This window comes from Calypte anna, chromosome 3, assembly GCF_003957555.1.
Source record: "Calypte anna isolate BGI_N300 chromosome 3, bCalAnn1_v1.p, whole genome shotgun sequence".
Classification (NCBI taxonomy): Eukaryota; Metazoa; Chordata; class Aves; order Apodiformes; family Trochilidae; genus Calypte; species Calypte anna.
Window position 1 is genome coordinate 506,608 of NC_044246.1, and position 23,217 is coordinate 529,824.

The following is a 23,217-nucleotide window of genomic DNA, read 5'->3' on the forward strand; positions in this document are numbered from 1 at the left end:
TCCTCAGCAGGACAGGATGTGAAATTTCAGCACATGAAGGGAGACACAGGGCAGGGACTCCTGAGCAGCACAGCAGTGCCTGGCACTCAATCCTTTCTCACTACACTATGAATTTATTTGCAACATGCTTCTCAGTGATCATGTTTGGGAATCATGCTGGAAATACATACTCTCTGAAAGTTTCCAAACTGGCTGCTGCCCCACATTTCTGGAGGTCTTGAGAGAATGAAAAAAAAAAAAATAGTGGTAGATCTCTGTACTGCAGTGAACAGGCACAGAAATCAGTATCTGAAAATGTCATCTGGTACAAAAAGCATATTTTGAAAAAACCCCAACACTTGATCTCAATAAGCAATATATTATAAAACCACTGAAACAGATGAAAATATATGTTTTTCATACTAAAAATTTGTGCTTTCAACTAAAAAGAGAATACCTCCTCTCCATGACCAACAGGGACAAAAACTACAGCACTTCTTAAACCCTGTTTAGATGCCAAAAACATTACAAAGGTATTTTGCACAGGTCTGGGAAAAATCTGGCATCCAATAGCACATTTGTTTGAATCCAGCTGGCATGAAGTGCAACATCCAACAGCTGATTTCAACAGGAACTGAAGGGATAGCAAAAGGAAGTCACAACATGCCACACAACAAGTGTGTGAAACTTCTGAGAATGTCTTCACAGTCACTGCCAACTTATTAAGGATGCAGAAACTGAAAAAGCTAGAAGCCAGCTGCTCAGATATTAGAGATGAAGGCAATGCTTTCAGGAAGGCCAGGAAGTACAGTAGGGGGGAAAAAAGGTGCAGAGGAATTCACAGTGACTAATGAGATTCCTGGAAGGGAGAGAGAAACACCAAACGGATCCAAATGCAATTATCTGTTTCAGCTACCGAGCACTGATCACAGGGAGCTGAAGTATTTCATCCTGTCAGCTTTTGTGTTGTTCCCCGGAGCTGCTCTAACCTTCCACACTCCGCACAAGCGCCAGGAGAGGGCAGCAGGCCACAGCCATTCCAACTGCCCAGTGCCACCCCTCCCACTGGTACCAAGAGCACCGGCACCAGGAGCTCCACACCCTGCACAGAAAACTCTCCACAGAAAATCACGAGTGATCCCTCAGCTGCGGGAGAGCAGCAACTGATGCTCCAGCCCATTCCTACCTTGGTACCAGACACACAGACACAAAAAAGGTGGGGATGCTCCAGTAGGCCCATGTGTATTTTATTTTATCACAGATAACTGAAAAGATGCCAAATTAATGAAAAATACTAGTGGGACCAAACAATACTCAAACAGATATTAAATACTGACATTAATGACATGAACAAGAATCTTATAATATAAATAATAAACTTGTGAGCTCTTTACCCACCTATAAATTGCATCACAATATCAAGAAGAAATAAAGTGGCCCATTCAAATATGGCATGTTGCTGTCCAGCATCAGCAACAAGTTTCAGTTCCTACAAAAATGTCAATTTTACTGATAAACTAGACCTAGGAAGGACTCCTATCCAAAAGGGTGGTGCTGTGATTAGCATCAGCTTTGACCAGTTCCCTGACCAACAGCCTTGGCAGTATTCTTCTTTCTCAAAACCATGCCATTTCTTTAAAAAGAAACAGAATAGCAACTAAACACACTCACTTACTTGTCGAAACACCTCATTAACAAAGTTAACATATCCCCGGGTGGATAAGAGGATCCTCTGCACCATCTCATAGACACTCCTGTGCTGCTCCTCGATGCTGCAGAGGCTGGAGTTGCTGAGCCTCCTGTCAGACAAGGTGCTGCTGTTGGAATGGCTTCTCTCCTGCTCACTGCTGTAAGACATACTGGTTTCCAGCTCTGCATTTTTATCTTGGTTTACACCACCAACAGTCTGCACAGAAGAAGATGCACAATTAATTAAATAACAGGAACAGTGTACACCAAAACCCTGGAATACTTACGCAGAACTCAAGACATTAGTGCTCATTTCCAACAACACACTGGGACCCCAGCACTTAATTTTCAGACTACTGCTTGGTTCAAGAAGGAATTTAGACTTATGCTCTGCATGAAGTGCACTGCATACAGCCACCCAGCCCAGAAGAGCTGCCTGACTCCATAAGACAAAAAAGAGGGAGAGGTGCAGTGGTTGGAGTGAAGGAACAGACACAGTGGAGAGGAATCCCCAAGTCTCTTCATTTTTTGGGAAAAGATGGATCACACATGGAATGTGCACCACTTGTACCAGAAAAGAACCCAGCTGACACAAACTCAAAGCATGGCCCAAACTCAGCACCAGTGAGGCTGCCTTTGCTCACCCATGTGAGCAGGAACAGAGCAGCAATCCCATCTCTGCTGCTTTTCACACTGAACTTTTTGTGGTGAGATTCAGCCCCTCTAGCAAGGCACAGGCCACAGGCAGTGAACTTCAAAGCCACCAAGAAGCCACCACGTGCCAAAATGGGTGAGCAGCTAAATGTGTTACCTTTTACCTACTTCCCATTTTGAGGGCAGCAATACCCTGCAACCTAAACATTTATTTGGTGCCAGCTGTCTGTGAAATTCAGTGAAAACAGAAAAAATGGCTATGTCTGTGGTAATGGTACAACAGCTCACACAACAGGTAAAATTCCTAATGAGAAAGAAAAGCTCACCAAAAAAAGCACTTTCAATAGGCAAGCTGCATTTGGGTGCTTTAGGGCTTCAAACTTCTATAGTCAAGAACTCCAAAGCAACTGACATGAAAATATACAGTTCTACCATAAGAGTGAATGTATGCTTCCCACTGAGTCCAAATCTGACCCTGAGTCATGATTCAAAAGAACAGAAGGTGACACTGATCCTAAATTTTTAACAGGAATCTGGAAACTGTCTGAAGAGAAAAAGCACTTACTTCTACACAACTCATTGTGAAGCCCCAACCAGCAACTGGGAAGTGAAGTATTTTTCTAATATCTCCTTGTAAGCAGCTGCTATAATCAAGAGCAAAACAAAGCAGCCTTTGATGTTCCTGGGAAATGGTCCCCAGCACAAATAAGTTTGACAGTTTACAGATTAAATTCCAGAAGTCTAAACATAGTACTGATGAAGTTGGTAAGCAAACAGTAATGCTAAAGAAATTCTAGTCAATTACTAAAGGGTCTCCCTTGGCAATGCCTTGCTTCATCAAAGAAAAAAAAGTTAAAATAAAATAATCAACAGCATTGATTCACTTAAGGGTAGCTTTTCTTTTTTGCTTCAGTTGCCTCCAGAGCAGAGAGATCATTTGCAAGGTTAGCAGGTACATCAGAAATGAGAGGTAAACTTTAAAGCACACCTGAATTATTTTAGGGAGCATTTCTCCTCCATTTTTGTTATTCTGAACAGCAGTTAAATATTTCTTTTCAAGAAAGAAGGTAACAAGCCACTTAATAAAAACAACTCGAGCTGCCATATATGGGATTTTTGTGCAATAAACATTTTCATTGTTTCGTGTTGCAGTAATGTATACTGGTCTTGGTCTCGTATCAGGAATATCTGGTGAGATAAAAAGAGACAAAGAAAATCCAATCTTAAAGAAATTGTAACTACTGCCAGACTCTGGTTAAATGTATTGACCACATCACCATCAGTATTTCTCCATATAAAATAACAGATGCAATGACTGACTGATTTTGTTATATTAATGCTTGTATTCTATGGTAACTTTATTACTCCTAAAGAAAAGCAAGAACATAAAAGCACAGATCTTTCCTAGAGGTTGTAATTTGTATCACAGCAAGCAAAGGAAAGCAAACGAGAAGGGCAAAATTTGAAACAAAGTACTACTTCTACTACAACATAAGTTAATTTTACAAGTTTCACAGAGTTTGTTAATAGAGTGAGAAAGAAGAAATGTGTCTGGAACACTCAACAGTGCAAAGATCAAGAAGAAAAAGGATACTTAGTACATTGGAAATCAAATTTAACTGGGGTGCAAAGAACACTGCACAGGCTGAAATAAAATAAAGAAAACCCAAGGGAGGAAATGGAAGACAGACAAAGGGAGACAGGCTGGGTCATAATTCATTCAGATGCTTAGATTTAGGGAAAAATCACTTGAACACAGCTGAAAAACATGGAAAACCTGGAAAAATCCTCCTTCACCAGAACTGCAGTGACACACCAGCAGGTACCTGAAGTGCTACTAAGAACAGTCACCATTACTACTTTTCCACTTAAAAAACAAAGTTCCCTACTTACCAAGAACAGGTTTGTAGAGGTTGGTTAGCTTTGTAAAAGATGGAAATAAATGAGGAAGATAATATTTTCTAAACAAAGTAAAGAGAAACTTAAAACCAGTGTCTTGGTTCTCCTTGTTCTTCCACTCCAAGCTTGCAGCCTTTGTTATGGAGTTAAAGAGAAACAAATAAAAAGCTTAACATGAGTGCCTTACAATTATTTCACACTGAACATAAAAGATAAACATTTTTTAAAAGAGAGAAATAAATCAGCACTGTCCCACAGAACTTACAAGCTGCAGTAATAACATATTACCATGAAGGTACAGAAAATGCCATATTTTAGCAAGGTTACTGCCCAGCTGTGCTCCCCTCTACCAAGCAACACAAAGAAGTGAATTCTGATGAATCACAATGCAGTTGGATTTAGAGTGTAGTCAGTTTGTAGTTTTTCAGATCCCAAACACATAGTGAGGATAAAAAAGAACAGTGACAATGTTTTTTAACTGAAGTGTTGTGAGACTCTGATATGTTAAACAAGGAGTGCTGTGTAGGAAGTTGATAATTTCACACAGCCACTATTCAAAATAAAGCAGTTATTCAAGATGACAAAAACCCTTCCCAAATATCATTTTGGTCTTGCCTTTTGATATTAAAAAAATTATCTCAAAGTATTTAGTTATCTTTTATCTTTTTTTTAATACTGAGTACTTTCATGTACATTGTCTACACAGCTTTCACTTCATTTAAAATGTTGCTTAACTTGTACTTTTTAAACATATACATTATCTTAATTCCTTTCCTGTGCAGATTAATCTGCTCTATTTCTAATTAAATTTTTATTTACATGTTACTTGCATGCCTTTAAAGAACAAATCACAGAAGCCATCTCTCCTTTTTTATCTTTCTCCAGTGTTCCTTTGTATGTCTCCTCAGCTAAGTACATGTAAACTGAGAAAAAATTGTATCTTTGCCCCATATCAATTTTCTAAATGTGACCACAAGCCCATAAAGTCAGTTATCCTGCAAATTTGGATAAGATTCATTTGTTCTTATCTAAGTGTGAAAATTCTCTTGTTTTCATCAAAAATGGCAGAAGGAAATACCTTTGGGATGATCTTCCTTTTGAAAGCAAGAGTAAGAAAGGGCAGAAGACAGCTCCTTCTTGGGCAAGGGCAAAACCAGTTCCATATAGATAGCAAAGACCTCATTTTCTACCACAGATACATTCCCCCAAACATGAATAGTTTAAAACATGCATCCTACACACCTGAATTACCATATACTTTAACAGTAGCTGAAGAAAATAGCAGGTTTGGTCTTCAGCAATTTTCTCTCCAGAAACAGCTGGCAAAAGTGGAGTTATTTCTTCTGGAAAAATCTTGGCTAAAATGAAAAGATGTAATTTTAAACATATAAAGCTTGAAGTTAAGTAAAAGATATTTTCTATAAAAGGATTAATTTGAAAGTACTGATTAATGCACTACTAAGTTACACAAAGCCAAAGCCCAGCAACTGCCTGGGGCTCCTCTCTGTCCCCAGGTCCCACCTCACAACAGAGGATGGCACAGCCCCGGCAGTGCTGCGGTCTGGAGGGGCTCACAGAGGGGATGGCTGCACATCAACCAGCAAGCTGGAAAACCACACACACACTGATTTTGCTGTAACATGTTTGTATTACACCAACAAAACCAAACCCGACTCAGAAGGCCAGGATCAGAGGGTTATACAGCCACAACAAATGCCAGAGCTGGGCAGACCCCGAGTTGCAAGGACATAAAACACCATCCAGTGCCATCTGCCACAATGACCCCTACAGCTCCACAGCAACCTCAGGAGAAGGGGGAGGCAACACACCCACCACGGAAAGTCTGATCATTTACTCACCTTCTGGAGAATTAGGAGGGCTAATGAGGTTATCTAGTGTACAGGGGCCTCGGGAGGACACAATGGGTGGGAAGCCAGGCACAAGGCATGCAAATATTAATATCTGCTCTTCCGCACAGTTAGTCTGAAGCGCTTGAAGCCAGAGAAGAAACAGTCGGATTCCTTCACATCTTATCTACAAGAGGATGATTTTATAGAGAAAGATACTGAAACAAATCTGTAAGTGCAGTAACACAGTTAAATAGCTAAGAAAATGCAAGACAAGTACTTTCATCCCAGCTCTGTGCTAGAGTCCTTCTGTCAGACCAAAGTAACCACGTTATTGATTCAGTGGTGAGCAGAAGGGTGGGAGCAACCTGTACCCAAGGCGGTGGTACCCCAAGGAGGAAGCATGACACTGCAGCTTACACCACAGGCCAAACAGGGTAAAGCAAATTATGAAGCAAAATATACTGATTCCTTCTCCAACTTTACAAAGTTAACTTTACAAAGGTCATTAGAAACAGTGAAATGACTGAAGAAGATAAAAGCTCATCCAGGAGTACAATAATAAAATTTATGATTAAAAGATAAGTACAATCACAAAGCCTAACAATCTGAAAAATGCACTTCATAAGAACTAAACTGAAAAGAAGTATGAATGCATCAAAGGGAAATACCTTGAGGGAATTTCCAGTGTGTAAAAGTTTCTTCAGAATTGACCCTGGATTAGAAAAATTAAATAGGCACATGTGAGACATGAGGATGGTCACTTTCCACCAGAAAGCCTTTTGTAAAAGTACTACAGAACAAGCTAGCTAAATGCCATTTACTGTGTGGCTACCATGCTGTGTTTAATAAGAAAACTACACCGTGAAAAAACCCAAAGTTAATCTAATTGTAATAATCATCAGTGTTTTCAGTTTATATATAATGTGTCTTTACAGAAAGGTATTTTGGTTTTGGTAAGATGAAAAATTGTCAAATTATTGTCATTAAGAATATGACATCTGGGGGAATTTTGACTTACTACATTTGAAGAAATCAAGAAGTTCAACTTGCAGGATTAAAGCATTCAAATACACCAATATTGACAATAGTGACAAGAAAAAGATGCCAGCAACCTATTCTACATTCATGCCTAAAAAATGCAACTGTTAAAGCTGCACAACTGATTCTGGTTTTAGAAGCACCAGACTAACTTCCCTTAACCTCAGATGACCTAAAAATCAGAGACAGATTATATATCAAATGATTCAGGTAAAAACAGTTTTAATCCAGTTCTGATAAAAACAACATGATGAAGCACTTAACTGTTATTTCTGCTGGATTTGTGAATTATGTATGTTCCTTAACTGGGATCCTTCCCCCAGATCTCACCATTTCATGGAAATTATCAACATATAAAGCAAAAAGCAAATCACAAGATACAATTGTAAATAACTACACTGACAGATTTTGTAGCTGACCTGTTTTACACTCTAAAAAATTAACCAAATATGACTACTGAAGGAAGCATAAATCTAAAAAATATACTAGCTATAAAACAACTGCCTAAAACCAATTTGTGCTGGACTAATTTGGATGAAATGGTAGTAAAGTGGTCAAGCAGATGTCTCCTTTTATTTTTGTCAGTGCTAACTGGAAATGTGACAACAGCCCTTCCCTTGACCTTTAACTTCCCCTCATTATTTCTTCTGCAACAGCAAATTCATTGTTCTGATGAAAAACATGGCAGCTGATGAAATAGTGCTGGAAACCAAACAACAACAGAAGAGCACCACTGAGAAGGAATATAACAACTCCCCTGCTGCCAAAGTGGCAAAAAATTTACTTTAACAATCAGCAAAACAAAATGTTATGATCACTCTGGCAGCATTCACAAGTGGAATTTTCAAAGTAGTGATGAATCAAAGAGGTTTCATGGCAAAGAAATCATCAGGGTATGCTACTTAATTGGATTATCTGGTGCTTTGACTATCAAAATAATTGTATTTCACCTTGCAATATATCTGTGCCTATTTGACTCCTGCTTTATTTAATCTGGTCAAATGAGGAGTAAATTTTGCTTTCTAGCTCCTGTACACGATTGCAAGGTCAAGAAGTTCACTAGATACACACCGTAGGCCACAGTGAATATTTAAATCATTAAAAAGTTAATAATCTTCAAACTAAAGCTAAAAAAAACATTTTTCCCCCATAGCATTAATGTTCAAAGGTATTTAAAATCTTGGTTTTAAGATTTGTATGGGACCTTAAGTCCTGTACAAACAAAATGACAACTTCTAAAAATCATTATAGTTGTTCAGAAAAATGAATCCTGCTTCTCTTATTTAGATTTCCAAAGTTCAGGAGTGTCCAGCCCAAGCCTGTTAGATAGCTATTAACATTATGCTTAAAACAACTACATTTGAGGAAGAACATTAGGTAGTCTAAGCCAAGCACTCCAAGCCTTAACTAAGCTGGCAAATTTATTTTGTTCTTTCCCATGCATGTGTTGCAATAGGATCTTCAGCTGGGTGCTTAGGAAGCTCCTCTCTGCAGAACACCCACCCCACAAAGCATGCAGCACAGACAGAGGACTACAGAAAGCAAAAAAAGAAGCAGAGCTTTCCTAACTCCAAGACTTCTCTCTGCCAGACTCCTCTTATTCCTTCCCCTGCTCCAGACAGCAGAGTATGTGCAGTAAATGACTTAGGAGCCATGGGAAACCCATGGACCATCTTGGTTTGACCAGGTGAATGCCATCCACAGGTATCTTGTGTTTGCTGTGGGCAATGTCACATCCTAACAGGGTGCTTGGCAAACCCTCTGCTGTGGGAGAACCAGTGAATGACAGCTAGGGCTAAGGCTAGTAAAACTGTTACCAACTTATTAAAATTAAACAAAAAGAGGTGCTAAAAAGTTTATAGTTTGGTGCCTAATCTCCTTCCTTCATTATCCCAGCTCTACACCAGAATCTCCTCATTTAATTGCCACAAAGTGTGACAACTGAGCATTTCAGAAATGCTAATGAACTGAACTGCACAGGAGTATCAGAGCAGCAATTCAGCTCCTGGTCACTGCAGCAGCCCCATGGTTTGCTCATTCACAGCCCAAGATTTACAGACCGAACTTCAGGAGGAGGCAAGGGTCGAGTTCAACACTGTATCAGTCCTCAGGCAACACTCAGCACAACAGATCTGGATGGGCACCTTACACAGGCTCACTGCAGAAGACTGGCAAAATGTCAATCTGCAGGAGAGACACAGATTCCACTGCCCTCCTCATCTTGATTTTTGTTGTTAGCCAGTGGATACAAAGGGGACAGAATTAGAAGCTGTTTTATAACCTACATCACCTTGACAGCTTCCAGCACATGAAGGAGAAGAGAGAGAACACAGGTAAATCCAAGACTATAAAAATTAAAAGAGCATTTGTGCAAAATAAAACCAGAGCAGGCAACCAGAAACACACGAAACAAGGAACAGACAGAGCTGTTGAAGCAGGTAAAGAGATTTTCCAGATGTTTCCAGAATTTGCAACTCCAACTCTTGTTTGTACATACTATTTGTGTGTGGGCAATACTAAGGGATTCTGTGGTTAAGAGGACTAGCAGAACCAGGGAAGTGACTACAGTAAACACTGATTTGTACTAGAATGTTTTTAAACCAGTCCTTCTTACCTATACTGCGAAAATGCCATCGATAAAAAATCCTCTCAGGTAGTAGCTGCAATATTTTCTGCAGGAAACAAAAGTAAATAGTAAAATTTTCCATAATAAACTGGCTTGTTCAGAGGATACAGAGAAAGTAATACACAAAACACAAATGAAATGGTAATATATACAGAGAAGACAATAGAAAGCAAATACCTATCATGGTAACAACTCCTGCCCATTACTTCACTCTCTTGTCAGGGAGAACAACACCTGGAATGGTCCTGAGTGAACACCATGAACTGCTTCCCCTCTGCCACTGCCTCACAAACCCCTCACTCTCCTGAGTGTAAACTGATTTCTAATGAGGAAGTTACAGATCTCTAAGAAGCTCCCTTTGGGTTACGTTTTCCTGAAGTGCCATGTGATGACCAGAGGCCAGATTCTGAGCTCCTGCAGCTTAGGTGTGATGGGGTCTGGTCTCCCTGCTGCAGCAGAGGAGCAGCAGTGCAGTTGGTTTCACTGCCAGGTGATTTACCTCTGCTTTCAGCTGGGCAGTGAAACTGACCCAAATCACACAAAGCCAGAATAATTTCATTCACAGCACAGACAGTTCATAAAGCACTTATGTGGAGTAATATGTCCTGGCCTGCCTCTGTGGTTTTGGACTGATGCTACCAGAGGCAGAGCAAACAAAGGAAGAGGCTGTGGTCAAACCCATTCCCCCTCCTTGGTTTTCTTCACTTCAGGGCACCAAGGAAGCAACACAATTTAAGCCTACGCTTAAGTGCTTTCCTGAAGGGACCCTTGTGATCCCAGCTGTAAAGAACATTTGGGGCTAACTACATGTTTTGCTTTCTCAGTCTAGTGGATGGTAATGCTATTTAATGATCTGTATAAATAAAAACTATTCAGGGGTGTTACTTGGGTAAATATGGTTTTTAAAAGGACTTCAAGCTAACAGCCTCCAAGACATCTTTTTTTGTCCTTTTAACAAGTATTATCAGTGTAGACTAGGGCTCAGCAAGTAGGTGTATGAATGGTACAGGACAGTAACTTCGTGCTGCTCAGCCTCTCAAAAAAACTGAGAGAACATGTAGATGTCACAGAAAAACATCTGGATCTTACAAGATTTCAGCTATTGAAATATAAAATTACGGAGGTACATTTCAATGGGAAACCATTTTAAACACCTGCTTTTGGAACTAAAATTAAACAACACTATGGATTACTAATAGTTAAGAGTCCCTTGGAATTATCAAACAAAACCACTGGAACAAACTTCTGCACAACAAAGCACCATCAAGTTTTCAGAAATACTACATGCAGGATGCAAAATGAATGACAAGTCACTTAAGCAACAGTGACCCATTTGTTGGTCTTTTGCACATAAAAGCTCACAAGAGGAAATAAAGCACCACAGCCAAGAAAGCAAGAACTGGCATTTTAGGCAAACCTTAGATGGCCAACACATGAATCATTATTGCTGTTAAAAACAGTATGCCTGAGAGATGGAGTAGGACAGACTCATTTTATATAGTTTTTTTTACAATAAAATGCTTCAGAAATTATATACAACACTAAAAATCGAGTCTTTTTGAAAATGGAACATTCCTTTCTGCATGGCAGAAGATGGAAGTCACAAGTTCATAGCCTTAGGGAGCTAGACCTCAGGTCACACAGACAGACTGGTCTTCTGCACATCTTCACCACAGCACATGCTCCCCAAACAGCATTTGGCATTTCTAGAAGTTTACCTAGAATAAAAATACAAATGGGGCACATCCTTCCATGTTCTCAGTGCATTTTGTTTCAGTCCCCAGGACACTGTGGCAGCAGGGACCAAAGGAGCAGGAGGCTGGTGGGCAGAGGTCTAGCTCCCCATCCATGGGCAGGAGGAATGTGCTTGGGATGGAGGATCTGACTGGCTAAAAATGAGGCCACGATTCACATTTGGGCTTTACCTGATAGTTAAGGACCACGTTTCTGCCAATCAGATTGCAGGATCCACAGACAAAGAATTATCATTATCATCTAAACATTAAAATACTACCAGCCCACCTTTTTCCACAACTATTCCTGACATTAATCTTTACCTAACTTGGAGCAGAGCAGAAAGGAGCTGTGACCCTAAATCATGAAAGTTCACATCCCTGCAGGAGTGGTGGCATTTCCCATGCTGACCCCACACCAAGTGCTCCATTAACACAACCCTGACACAAACCTGGGGTACTGGTCTGCTAAGACAAAAAATGGTCTGGATTTAAGTATCAGAATGTGCTGCGGGGAGGAACTCTCTAACATCTTCATGTTTATTATAGAAAGCCAGACAAAAACAGGTGTATTTGTTTCCATTGTTAAGGTCATTAGGAGAAGTACAGCAGCTTGTTAAACCAAAAGCAACTTCTTTTTACAAGGAAGTTTATCACAGGACAAGATACCTCCAGCTTATCTTTGGATGTAAATTCTCTCCCATTTGTTGCCAAACACTAACTTTTGAAAACAAGTTTTATTAAACATAAAAATAAGAATACAAATAAAAACACTCCTTCTATAAAAGTGTGTTTCATTAGAAATTTGTCCCAATCTGGTGAAAATGCCTTTGTTAGTATATCTCAGGTGTTACAATAAGTAACATCTGTAAAAAACCTTTATAAACTCTATGTTTACTTCATGAAATGTCTGATGCATATTTTAACATCAGGCACAGCATGCTTATGTGTTACAAATTAAGGTTTATGAAAATAATCCAATCCTGTGCAAATAAATTTTCCTTAGTTGCCAAAAGAAACACTTCCCAAGAGCTTTTTGCAGAGGTTTTACAGCTTACATATCCCAGTTGATTCAGGAGCAGGACAAATAACCACACTTTTTGGTTGTTTCAGACTCCCAGCACAGCCCAGGGCTGGAAGCTGGGCTTTCCTACATCCCCTCTGGAAGAGCCAGCACACAGGACCCATCCCCTGGGGAAGGGCAGAGGCAGGAGGGCAGGCAGCAGAGTCTGGGGTGCCACACAACCCAGAGAGCCAACCTTGATAAGGCGTGAGCTGCATAAGCTGATAACGTGGCAAAGTTGCGTAACTAAGATCCATTTTGGAAAAAAAAACTTCATAACAAACTCTTGCATCCAAGTGCCAATGAATTTCAGGTTATGCCCAGAGAGAATGTGGAAAACAAGTGGTGTTGCAAAGTACAACAACCAGCAGGAAAAGCAAGGTAAAACTTCAGATTGCATGATGCTGGGAGTCTTGGGAAAGAACAGAACCTGCCTACAGGTTTTCTCTTTAAAGAACACAGAATCAAACACTGTTGGCAGGTGACTAAATCAAAACAATTCAAGGGTTGAAATGAATAGTAAGAGGACAGAAGTTCCTACCCAAGTGAAGTATCCATATACCAAAATCATTTTATACAGCCAAATTTGAGACACTTGAAAGTCACTTCTCAGGCCCTTCTCAATTTCAGTATCTCAAAACCAGGGGAAAAAAATATATATGGATGCACTATGAAAAACGGAAATATGTGCTTCATCACCTACACAGTACTACCAAAGGGTAAACAGAAGCCATAAAAAAACAACAAACCCCCCCCCCAAAAAAAAACCCAACCATACACACACAACAAAAAAAAGCCCAAATTAGACTGCTAGCAACACAGCTACCTACTGCAGCTATGAGAGCTTTGAGCAGATTAGAATGGATATAAACAATTTAAATTCAGAGTCCGTGTTTGCTCCTGCAATGTAAAAATAAGTTATCATGGTTGCAAGTCTACATTATTAAACAAAACCTTCTGAATGATACAAGTTAATTCCAAGTTACAGCTACAACATCTTCTACCTGGGAATTCTGGTACCCCAGCATTAGAGTCCCCAGGCTGAGACAGTGTCACAAAGATTGCCTGAGCCCTGGACAAGCTCCAGCTGCTCTCCTTTCAGCTCCCTGTTTGCAAGAACATTTCTGACACTCTCCCAGCCCCCGGTGTTCTACAAAACACACATTGCTATGCCTATAAAACAAATGATGGTTTCTTCCCCTCCAGCCTAGACTTTTAGCAGTACTGCTGTGAATCCACGCTGGCTATTGACACCTTGTTTCTTGTTTCACAGTACACTAATGGGAAATATTTTAAGAAACCCCACAGTGTGAAATAATATTGCTTTTTCAGAAAACACATAGATCTATTTAATGCTTAGTGCTTTGCTGCATCTATATGGTAATCCATTATAGCACACTTGAAATAGAAATTAGGTATTACTACTGATCAACACATCAGGGTATCTGTCAGTTCTTTTAACTGATTATCCATAGTTCTTTTTCTTCTGGACTTCCTGCATGACTAGGAATAATGTTAAGTTTAAATCTTAGTTTACACAGGATGCTGCTTTTTGACAGATATATCTTGCTATTTTACCAAAGAGAAATAAAAAATTCCAAGGTTTGTATTTTAGCAGATTCACTCTGACTTCACCAACTCTGCAATTTCTTTAGAAAAACGTGACATCCTGAGTGTTTTCCATCTGAACTGACACAAAAGTGAGATGAGAAGCATTGTCATTCCTTCTTCCAGAGCTACAAAAGCTGTTCCTTAACACACTATGCAGAGTCTTGTATTAAACAGCAACAAAACCAAATGTGCTCTTGCTGACTGGACATGTTCTTAGAGGCAATGTCAATGGCAAGTTCAGAAAGTGTTCATTCCAGGAGAATGCAGTCTGAGAAAAAAAACAGCTTCTTCACTGAGACCTGTAGGGATAAGGAGTGTCTCAGTCAGTGCCAGGGGGACCAGCTTTAAGCCAAGTCAAGTGTAGAACAACTCTCTGTTTATGTACTGCTTGGTATCTCCACAGCAGCTTCAGAGCATTCAAACAGCAACAGCAAATTACTGCAGTAATTTAAGAATTTTCCAGCTATTATGCAGCAATTTAAGTAAATCCAAGAGCCCAATGAAGTCAGCCTCCTGCAGAACTGCAGCAGTTCAATATAAATAGAAGCACACTTCCATTTATTGCCTCAATAAATTATTTACAATTATTTGTTGAGGGAGAATGTCTGCCCAAAGCGTGCAAGATACTTATTCTTGCCCTGGGCATAACATTAAACAGCAAGATCTCTGCATCTGAGCATGTGCAGCACAGAGTTAGAATTTACAGCTGGACACTGCCAGAGTAACACTAATGTTTTAAGTGCAATGAATGGATGAACTGATCAGAATGACAGCAGGACAAACTGTAGATGCTTCAAAAAGTAACTTTACGTGTGTTGGAAAGAAGAGCTATAGACAGCTTTACTGATACAAACAAATAAGCCCTTTTTACTCTACAGAGCTCGAGATACAGCCAACCAAGCCTGTGTGACAAACATAAGGTTAAACAGTGGAACTGGCAAGCACAGTAGGCACAGGGAACCAACCAAAAAGCTGTGGTTTTTGTAAAAGGAACTACTAGAAATCATCACTGGCTTTGAGATATAAGCTGCTTGACCAATATTGCCAATTCACACGGTAGTTTATATAAGGCAGACCTACAATTTGGTGGAGTAATGCTGGATTTTAAATATCCACAGCAATCTTAGTCCAGAATGAGCCAAGTTACACATTTTACAGATGTCACTTATGTGCACTACTAGGTGTACTGAAAAAAGTGTATATTCCCCAGTTGTGTGCACAGAGCTCTCTGGTCACCCCCAGCACAGCAGGTGTTCCTCTGACAGATGCAGTGTATTTACTATGCAGGGTCTGTAATCCACTTTTCCAAAGGGCTGCCAACAGGCAATTATAAACCTATACTGAATGATCATTAGCATTTGCAGAACAGGTAACTTACACACATCTGCAGTAATAAACTGAGGCTATACAGCTGCTTCTGTAATCATTATGTTCACATTCTGATAGCAGACCAATCCCTGTTTCAGTGGATTCATACCGCATCTTAATCTGCTGAGTATGTGGCCATTTGTGCTTTTAGATGTGCTTTTAAGGACCAACATACTGTATTTAAAGCAGAGACTGTCACTGTGAAGAGCTCGCAGTATGGGTGGGCAAGTTCAAACAGTTTATTGATTATCAACCATCTCTGGAAAAACCTTGGTGTTCCACAAAAGCCCCAGCAGACCCTGAGCCTGACTGTGTACAATACAAACTGTCACCACATTTCTATTCTACTTTACCTCCACTTAGTATTTAAACCCACTTGATTGCATACATACTCAGGATACTCCAAATCAGACCTAGAAGTCATACACTAAAGCTGCTGCTGAATTTCTAAGGAAGGCCAAAGCAGAGGTCTTTGTCTACTCCTGTGTGTAAGCACAGGCAGCCAATCCCCCCCAGCAGAGCAGGAGGTGTTGGGGCAAGGCCAGGCCTGATGGACACCAGGGCCTGGAGGCAGCAGCACAGCAAGCCCAGAGTGAGGTACACTGGGTACCCTGACAGTTATAATCCTGTAGATTCTTAAAAAAAAAAAACAACAAAAAAACCAACACAAACCCATTGTGCTTATTGTGTGTCTGGACCCAGGGACTCACACCACTCACCTTCTCCCTGAGTCCAGGAAACCAGAGTTCCACACAAAACATGGATTTGCAAGAACTGAGAAGAGGCTATAGCATGGACAAACATTTTTGTACCATTTTGCTGCTTTGTAAGAAAACCACAGTATGCTTTTGTAAACCAGGAGCTGTGAAACACAAGGGCACTTTAAGTTATATTAATGTGCACTAGGAGAAAATGAAGCAAAAAATCCCTACTGAGAAGCTTCCAATATCTGTATCCCCTGTAGGAGGTGGGAGCAGCCAACCCACCTGCTCAGCTAGCTACAAAAATGCACTGGCAGCATCTGAAAAGCTTCTAGCAACAACAGCAGCTACTGTGAGCAGCTCCAGGAAGCTTTACTGCATTACAAAGAGTGGCTGAAAAAGATCTAAAACTAAAGTATTTCCCACTCTGAATGTGTTAAATCAGTGTAAGGAATTTCATGACTGTATCAAGACAAGCGTGGCTGTTCTTCACTAATGAAGTATAATTATTATAGAGAGGAAAAACAATTATCTATGTATTGTAGCAAAATCATCAGCCTGCTCTTATTCCATTACAGATGGAAAAAACTGCCATGTCAGAGAAATCAGGATATGATGCTGCAAGAAAAAAATACTTTATTATTTTAAAAATCCAAACTTTCACAATCAAATGATGGTGTCATACTAGAAAACTGACACTAACACAGTGCTCTGTTCACAAGTTCTGTGACACAGTGCTCAGCTGACAGCTATAAAACAATGCCCCCAAGCAGCAATATAAGGAACAGCACTAGTATGTTCTGAAAATATATTACAAATCCAGAGGATAACTACACTATACCAGAAAAAAAAGCAAGGTTTTCACATCATTTTGGCCTTTTAGCTGAAACGGGGAGAAGTCATACAGATAATTAGAGCTGCTTTACCATTTAATGAATTTCTATTTGGAAAATGGCCAAAGCACCTTGGAGAATATAAAATCAGATCTAGAGGACTTGGTAATACTAGAACTTTGCAATAAAAAAGCACTTTACAAAATGATCTGCTAACCTTTCACATCGTTGCCTTTGGGTTAGTATTTCTTCTCTGATTAATATGCTGTTTGATGTTACTGTTGACTGGCCAGGTTATGTAGCTGGTGTGTAAAATTAAGACTTCAATAACTGCCAACTGAGCCAAATTAGTTTTCAGAGTACTTGTGGAAAAGGGATTTGTTACTTTTACTCAATATGCACACTAGGTGTCACTCACCAGCAGCAAAATACCCACCAAACTGTGCCCAAAAAGACAGAAAACAATTCCTTTCATAAGTATTTCTATTGATTTTTAAACTGTTAACCCTTAGCAGCTGGATTTGAGATTTGTCAGTCCTAAGTAATTACCTACTTAGCCAATTAGAAGAAAACTCAAGAAAAACTCTGGCTCATGCTGGCATCAGATTAAATAAGGAAAGCTTAACTACCAATTAATTTTGTTTCCTATGGCTAACAATATGAATGTTTAATTACTTGGCATTTACACTTTTTCTTCTCTGGTATTCAGACTGACATACTGTTGGTCTCTGCATTAAGAGGTCCTCCAAAAAGCTGACAACACATCAAGTTTTCATGTTGAGTCACAAATGGATTGCAAACTTCATTCCAGCAGATAAACACCACGGAGCAGATCACCCCAAATTCCACACAAACACCTGAAAAAATCTCTTCTATCTCCAAGCTGCCAATAACTAGGCTATGACACAGTTCTCCTCCAGCAGAACCAAAGCAACACCTTGTTCCTAAATAACTGTGGTTTGTTTTCTCCACACACCATGCTCTCAAGCAGTATCAAATGGGCAGTGAGCAGCCACCTCTTTCCAGGACACAGGAATACATATTTATTTACTTTAACTGGGTGAGTAAACATTAGCTATTTTCCATTCACTGACACAGCCACAGAAATTCAATTAGTTATTCAAGACGACAGAGTAAATGTATTAATGAGCTCCAATTAAATTGCACAGCCTTGCTCAGTGGTAGTGATGATACCTTCTCCACGGGGTGGGGAGGGAGGAGGAAGGAGAATTTCTCCTGCCCCGAGATGGCACTGGCAGAGGTCTGAGCTCTGACAGATAAAAGCTGAGAACATTTAACTTTCATTTTACTTTCTAGAGGTTTGTTGTTTGATTGGGTTTTTGCCATCCTTATAAAAAAATAACTCACAGTATAAACAAAGATAACCTTTCTCTGATGCAATACTCAAGTGAAAAGATAGTAGTTGGATTAACAAAGCTAAATCAACAGAGGATGTGTGTGTTCACACTTCAGATAGAAATTAGGCCAATTATTTACCTAATTATCAAAAAAACCCAACAACCAAAACCACCCCTGATCTCTGACATCAGAGACAGGTACAGCTTATTTTGAAGACTTCTGGTGTGCATTCTAAAGAGTTTTTAATATGTTAAGCTTTCATCTGGTCCTGTGGTTTTTTCTCACAACCAAATATATGTAGATAATAACTAATTAAAGAGGTTCCTTAGAAACTATCACAGTCTATTCTTCTTTTAAATTAAAGACATCCTAATTTGATTATGCAAAAGCTAACCAGCTAATATTTTCTTCTTAGAAAAGGCTACGACTGCCAGTGCTGAGGAAGATATGCTTCTGGAAGTAAAAGGTGCTCCACTGAATTAAAAAAAAAATAGTTAAATTAACACATCACACACTCGGGTCAAACTGATAAGCAGTACTTGACAACTCTTATCTTCTTATTTTTCTTGTGCTGCAAACCCAAATACTGCAATCATAGTAGATGCCTTGCTCTGAAAAGAGCAGAGCCCTAACTCCTGCTGCAGCACTCAACAGAAATGCAACACTGAACTTTATACCAATAAAAGACACAGAAAAAGTTCTGTTGCTCTGAACTAGCTCCCATGTACAAGACAGACACAAGAATTTATTTAATTTTTTTTTAAGAGACTATTTTCACAGCTTTATCCTAACAGAGGCTATGCAATTTTTGATTACTTGCTCCTAAATTCCACTGAAAAAGAACAGGATACAACCAAAAACCAAAGAGATGATCTTCAGTTCCTGAGGACAAATCTATTACTGCGTGGTTTTCAAGTCATTTTGGTAAGATCTCATACCCCTGGATATTCACTCAAACAACACTCTCACTGCATGATAAGTTTTTTTCTTGCTATTTTATCTGAAAACTTAATGCCCATCGTAGCTCTTCTCTGCCTTTCCCCACGTAGAGCCACAGACACCTCCTGTCACTGAGTTCCACCCCTCACTGCAGAGGTGTAAGTAACCATACAATGAGATTTAAACCAAAAATTAGTTTCATGGTATTGAAAACTTACTTCAAAAAGAAAGAGAATGGAGTCCAGCTCCTCCCTTTGTGACTTATTCCCTGCAAGACAGAAACCAATATTGTTTTGCTGTAAATATGCAGTTGTACCATGTATGTAAATATGATTGTTGTGCCCAAATTGCACTGAAAGCCATCAAAATGTTTTTAGAATTATTTTCAGCTATTTATGCCATTTCAGAGAGCAATCTTTCATGGACATCTCTTTTAATATCACGAAATTAAAATAATTAAAATAATTGATACTAATACTGTACTGGATGAAACAATACAAATATAGATAATCGTGTACTATATATTCTAAGCTCTAATAGAATGCTTTTGAGAACAGGCAGGTAAAACTGACTCAATTGCTAGCAAATCCCCAAAACTTACCTTTTTGTTTCAAGCTGTTTTCCAGTGTTATGAAGTTTTCATAGAATATAAAATAAATTTGAGAATAATTGTTCTCAAAAAAATGCTTCAAGTCACTTCCATCCACATTATCTGAAAAGAGGAAAAAACAGAATTACTGCACATCATCAGAAAGCTGGGAAATGTCTTCAACCAAATTTAGCATTACAGAATGAAATTAAATGTGATATGAAACAATTTTGGTAAATTCATTAAATATTCTATACTAAATTATGGTTCCACCCTTGGAGGTAAAATTGTGAAATTTCCATTTTTATTTAATTTATGAAAGCTTGTAGTGCGGATTAGGGTCATTTGTTCTCCATAAAAACACCAAATTCCTCCTGTATCATCAAAACAAGCAGGTATTGTTGAACAAAGAAACACCAGCAATGATTTCTATGTACAAATAGCAAACCCAGTTCTTAAATTTAGCTGACTAGTGGATCAATTCAGAAAACAGCACATTTCCATTTAACTTAAAAAATAATGGAAACCCAAGCATGCATCACTTCTCTAAGCCTTAACTTAAAATTTGAAATAAGTTTATTTTTAAAAAAGAAAAAAAAAAAAGGTAATGTTTACTAAACTTGACACTTGAAAAACACTAATTTCAACTGTTTGCTTTTTACTATAGCTGATTTGGTCAAGAAATGATGGATGATTCCACCCAAAATTAAGAGGATAAGGAGCATGATTTCCTAACAACACATCTCCTGACTCAAGTTTCACCTTTCAAGGAACACATCCACTAATCAAGACAACAAAGCTGATTACTACAAGGTGATCCAATAATATCACACAACTACTGTAGTCCGTAAAGTAGTCACTCCCAAACCTTCAGTCCTGGACAATGTTTGAGGTTTACGGCAAAATTATAAAGACAAGAAAAAAAAAAACCAAACCTAAGGCAAACAAAACACAAAAAACCAACAAACCCAACTTTTCAGAAGTAGGACTTCATTTGGTTGCTTGTACTAGAAAAAAGATTAGTGCAGGGGAGCTCCTTTACACGATATTGGTTTCCCACAAACTACGGGTCTTGAATTTGCAAGCTAAGTGCAATTATTCCTCTCTAGAAATGCATTCTGCTAAATACAGCTCCAGGAGAAAACAAGGCTTTCATTTACAAGGATTTCATATGAAGGAATGAGGTCATTAAATCTAAACAAAAAGGAAACTTTCCCTTTAAGCTGTGAAAGGAAGAGAAAGGAACTGCCTCATCAAAAAAGTAAATTCTCCTTTTCTATAAATGTGGCATTTCAGTGGTGACTCATCTGGTATTCTGATGTAAGCTCGCACTCTCACAGCTACATCCTCTTCTCATTGAACTGTTTTGTCCCTTCTATCCCTTCACAAGATACATAGGAAAACAATTTCTAACCTTAAGAGGACAACTATAACACTCCCTTTTACTACCCTAAGAGTAGACCTTCCCTCAGCATGGAAGATTTTCTTGCAATTCCACATTCAAGCTGTCATTCTGAGACCAGTGCCCACTTCACTTAAAGAAATAAATCCAAACCATAACCAAAAAGCCTCACACCCTGTAGTTCCAGTGCTCCACCAGAGACGTAGCTTCCTGGGGCATTTCACTACCAAACCCTTTATTTTGTGCAAACATTCAGAAAACACCATTTCTTAACTTCTTCACGTAGGTGTTCATGGTGAGGAGCAGGGGGAGGAGCACGGATCACACAGAAGGCTCCATCCTGGCCCTGGGGCTCAGGAAATGCGGGCGATGCCTTGGCTGGCTCAGCCCATGTCCTGCTGGCAGAAGGACCAGCCCAGATGGGACAACAACACCCTTCCCAGCCCACATGGGACAACAACACCCTTCCCAGCTCACATGGGACAACAACACCCTTCCCAGCCCACATGGGACAACAACACCCTTCCCAGCTCTCTCCCTGCCCTCTGTGCCACGCCAGGCTGAAGGAAAGCCTCTCCAGAAAGGCAGCCCCACGTTCATCTGCAGGCTCTCCCCACAACCCAGCTTCTCCCACCCACATCACCAAGGGGCATCCATCACCAGGGGCACAGAGATCATGACCAGGAACACTGCTGCTCCCAAAGGGTGACCAGAGTTGGCAGGAAGCCCGGGACAGAAGCCTGGATCACTATGATACGCAGTGTCACTTGCAGCAGGATAAGGCTCATTCTTCTGGTTTTCAAATGGAAACGATCAGTGAAAGCTGTATGCACCATTTATCATTTCAGACACTAAGATAAAAGGCTGCCGACAGGCAGATGCTTTCCAAAAACAATTCAGGGAAACAAACTGCTTGGGTACTACTTAATAAGAGCACGAGTCCCTTGCCAAGCTCCTCCTCAGATGAAAACCCTGGAGGGGACAATAATCGTGTCCTTAGAACATCAGCTTCCCTCTTATGTTCCCACCAACTACCACATTTACTGCACTGATTTCAGCAGTAAGAAATCCTCCCTTAATTTCATGAGCTTCCAAAGTCACTTGGCTTTATGCTATTTATGTGAAGTTCTCTCAATTCTGAGGGGTTTTCTTTAGCACGGGTACTTAAAAAAAATTGAAGGAGATGAAGAGACAAGTCTGCAGTCATATTCTGGTTAACGATCAACTTTTATTATTAGCCTCACCCCAGAAACTACATGCAATTTTTACTAACCTCAAAAAACCCAAAAAACCCCTCCCAAAAAAAGCCAACCAAAAAAACCCCCCACCAGAAACCAGAAAAAAAAACCCCAACCAACACCACCAACAACCAACCAAATAAAAAAAAACCAAAACAAAAAACCCCACACTTTTTCAGATTAAAACTTTAAATGTCAAATAAAAGCCTGGAAAATAATTTTTCCTTCACTATTTCAAAGGCATGGAAACATACTGCTAACAAACCCATCAATGAGAACCCCTTCTAAAATACACTTCAAATTTTTCTTGAAATCTAAGGAGCAGCAACTGTTCTAAGTTCAGCAAGAAGTCTGGAAACATTCACTTTCAAACGCCTCTAAATGAAAATTTCTACGATGCTTGTATTAATCTAGCTGCCCAGAACTGAGCAAAGCAAGACAGTGCCCTGTCTAAAAAACCTGCAGCAACCCAAACCTGGGTGCTACTGATCCTGGTGCTCACACAACCCCTTATTTACAGACATACACATTCCTTTCCTTCATCCCTCCCCTATTATCATATTTTCTCTGATTTTATCCTCCTACATCAGCATACCCTCAGAAGAGTAACTGTCACTTTGTTTACAGTTTAATTCCTGTGATTTAA

General features: G+C 39.6%; 1 protein-coding gene across 1 annotated transcript in view; it reads right to left on the bottom strand.

The window, feature by feature from the left end:
- Positions 1–23,217, bottom strand: part of RALGAPA2 (Ral GTPase activating protein catalytic alpha subunit 2) — a 110,188-nt gene that overhangs the window by 83,406 nt on the left and 3,565 nt on the right. The window contains exons 2-10 of the mRNA XM_030446930.1: positions 19,944–20,054; positions 19,561–19,610; positions 9,724–9,781; positions 6,740–6,783; positions 6,081–6,255; positions 5,464–5,579; positions 4,216–4,354; positions 3,311–3,510; positions 1,655–1,885 (exon numbers count right to left, since the gene is read on the bottom strand). Of these exons, the coding sequence (XP_030302790.1) occupies positions 1,655–1,885; positions 3,311–3,510; positions 4,216–4,354; positions 5,464–5,579; positions 6,081–6,255; positions 6,740–6,783; positions 9,724–9,781; positions 19,561–19,610; positions 19,944–20,054 (1,124 nt within the window). The remainder of the gene's footprint in view (positions 1–1,654; positions 1,886–3,310; positions 3,511–4,215; positions 4,355–5,463; positions 5,580–6,080; positions 6,256–6,739; positions 6,784–9,723; positions 9,782–19,560; positions 19,611–19,943; positions 20,055–23,217) is intronic.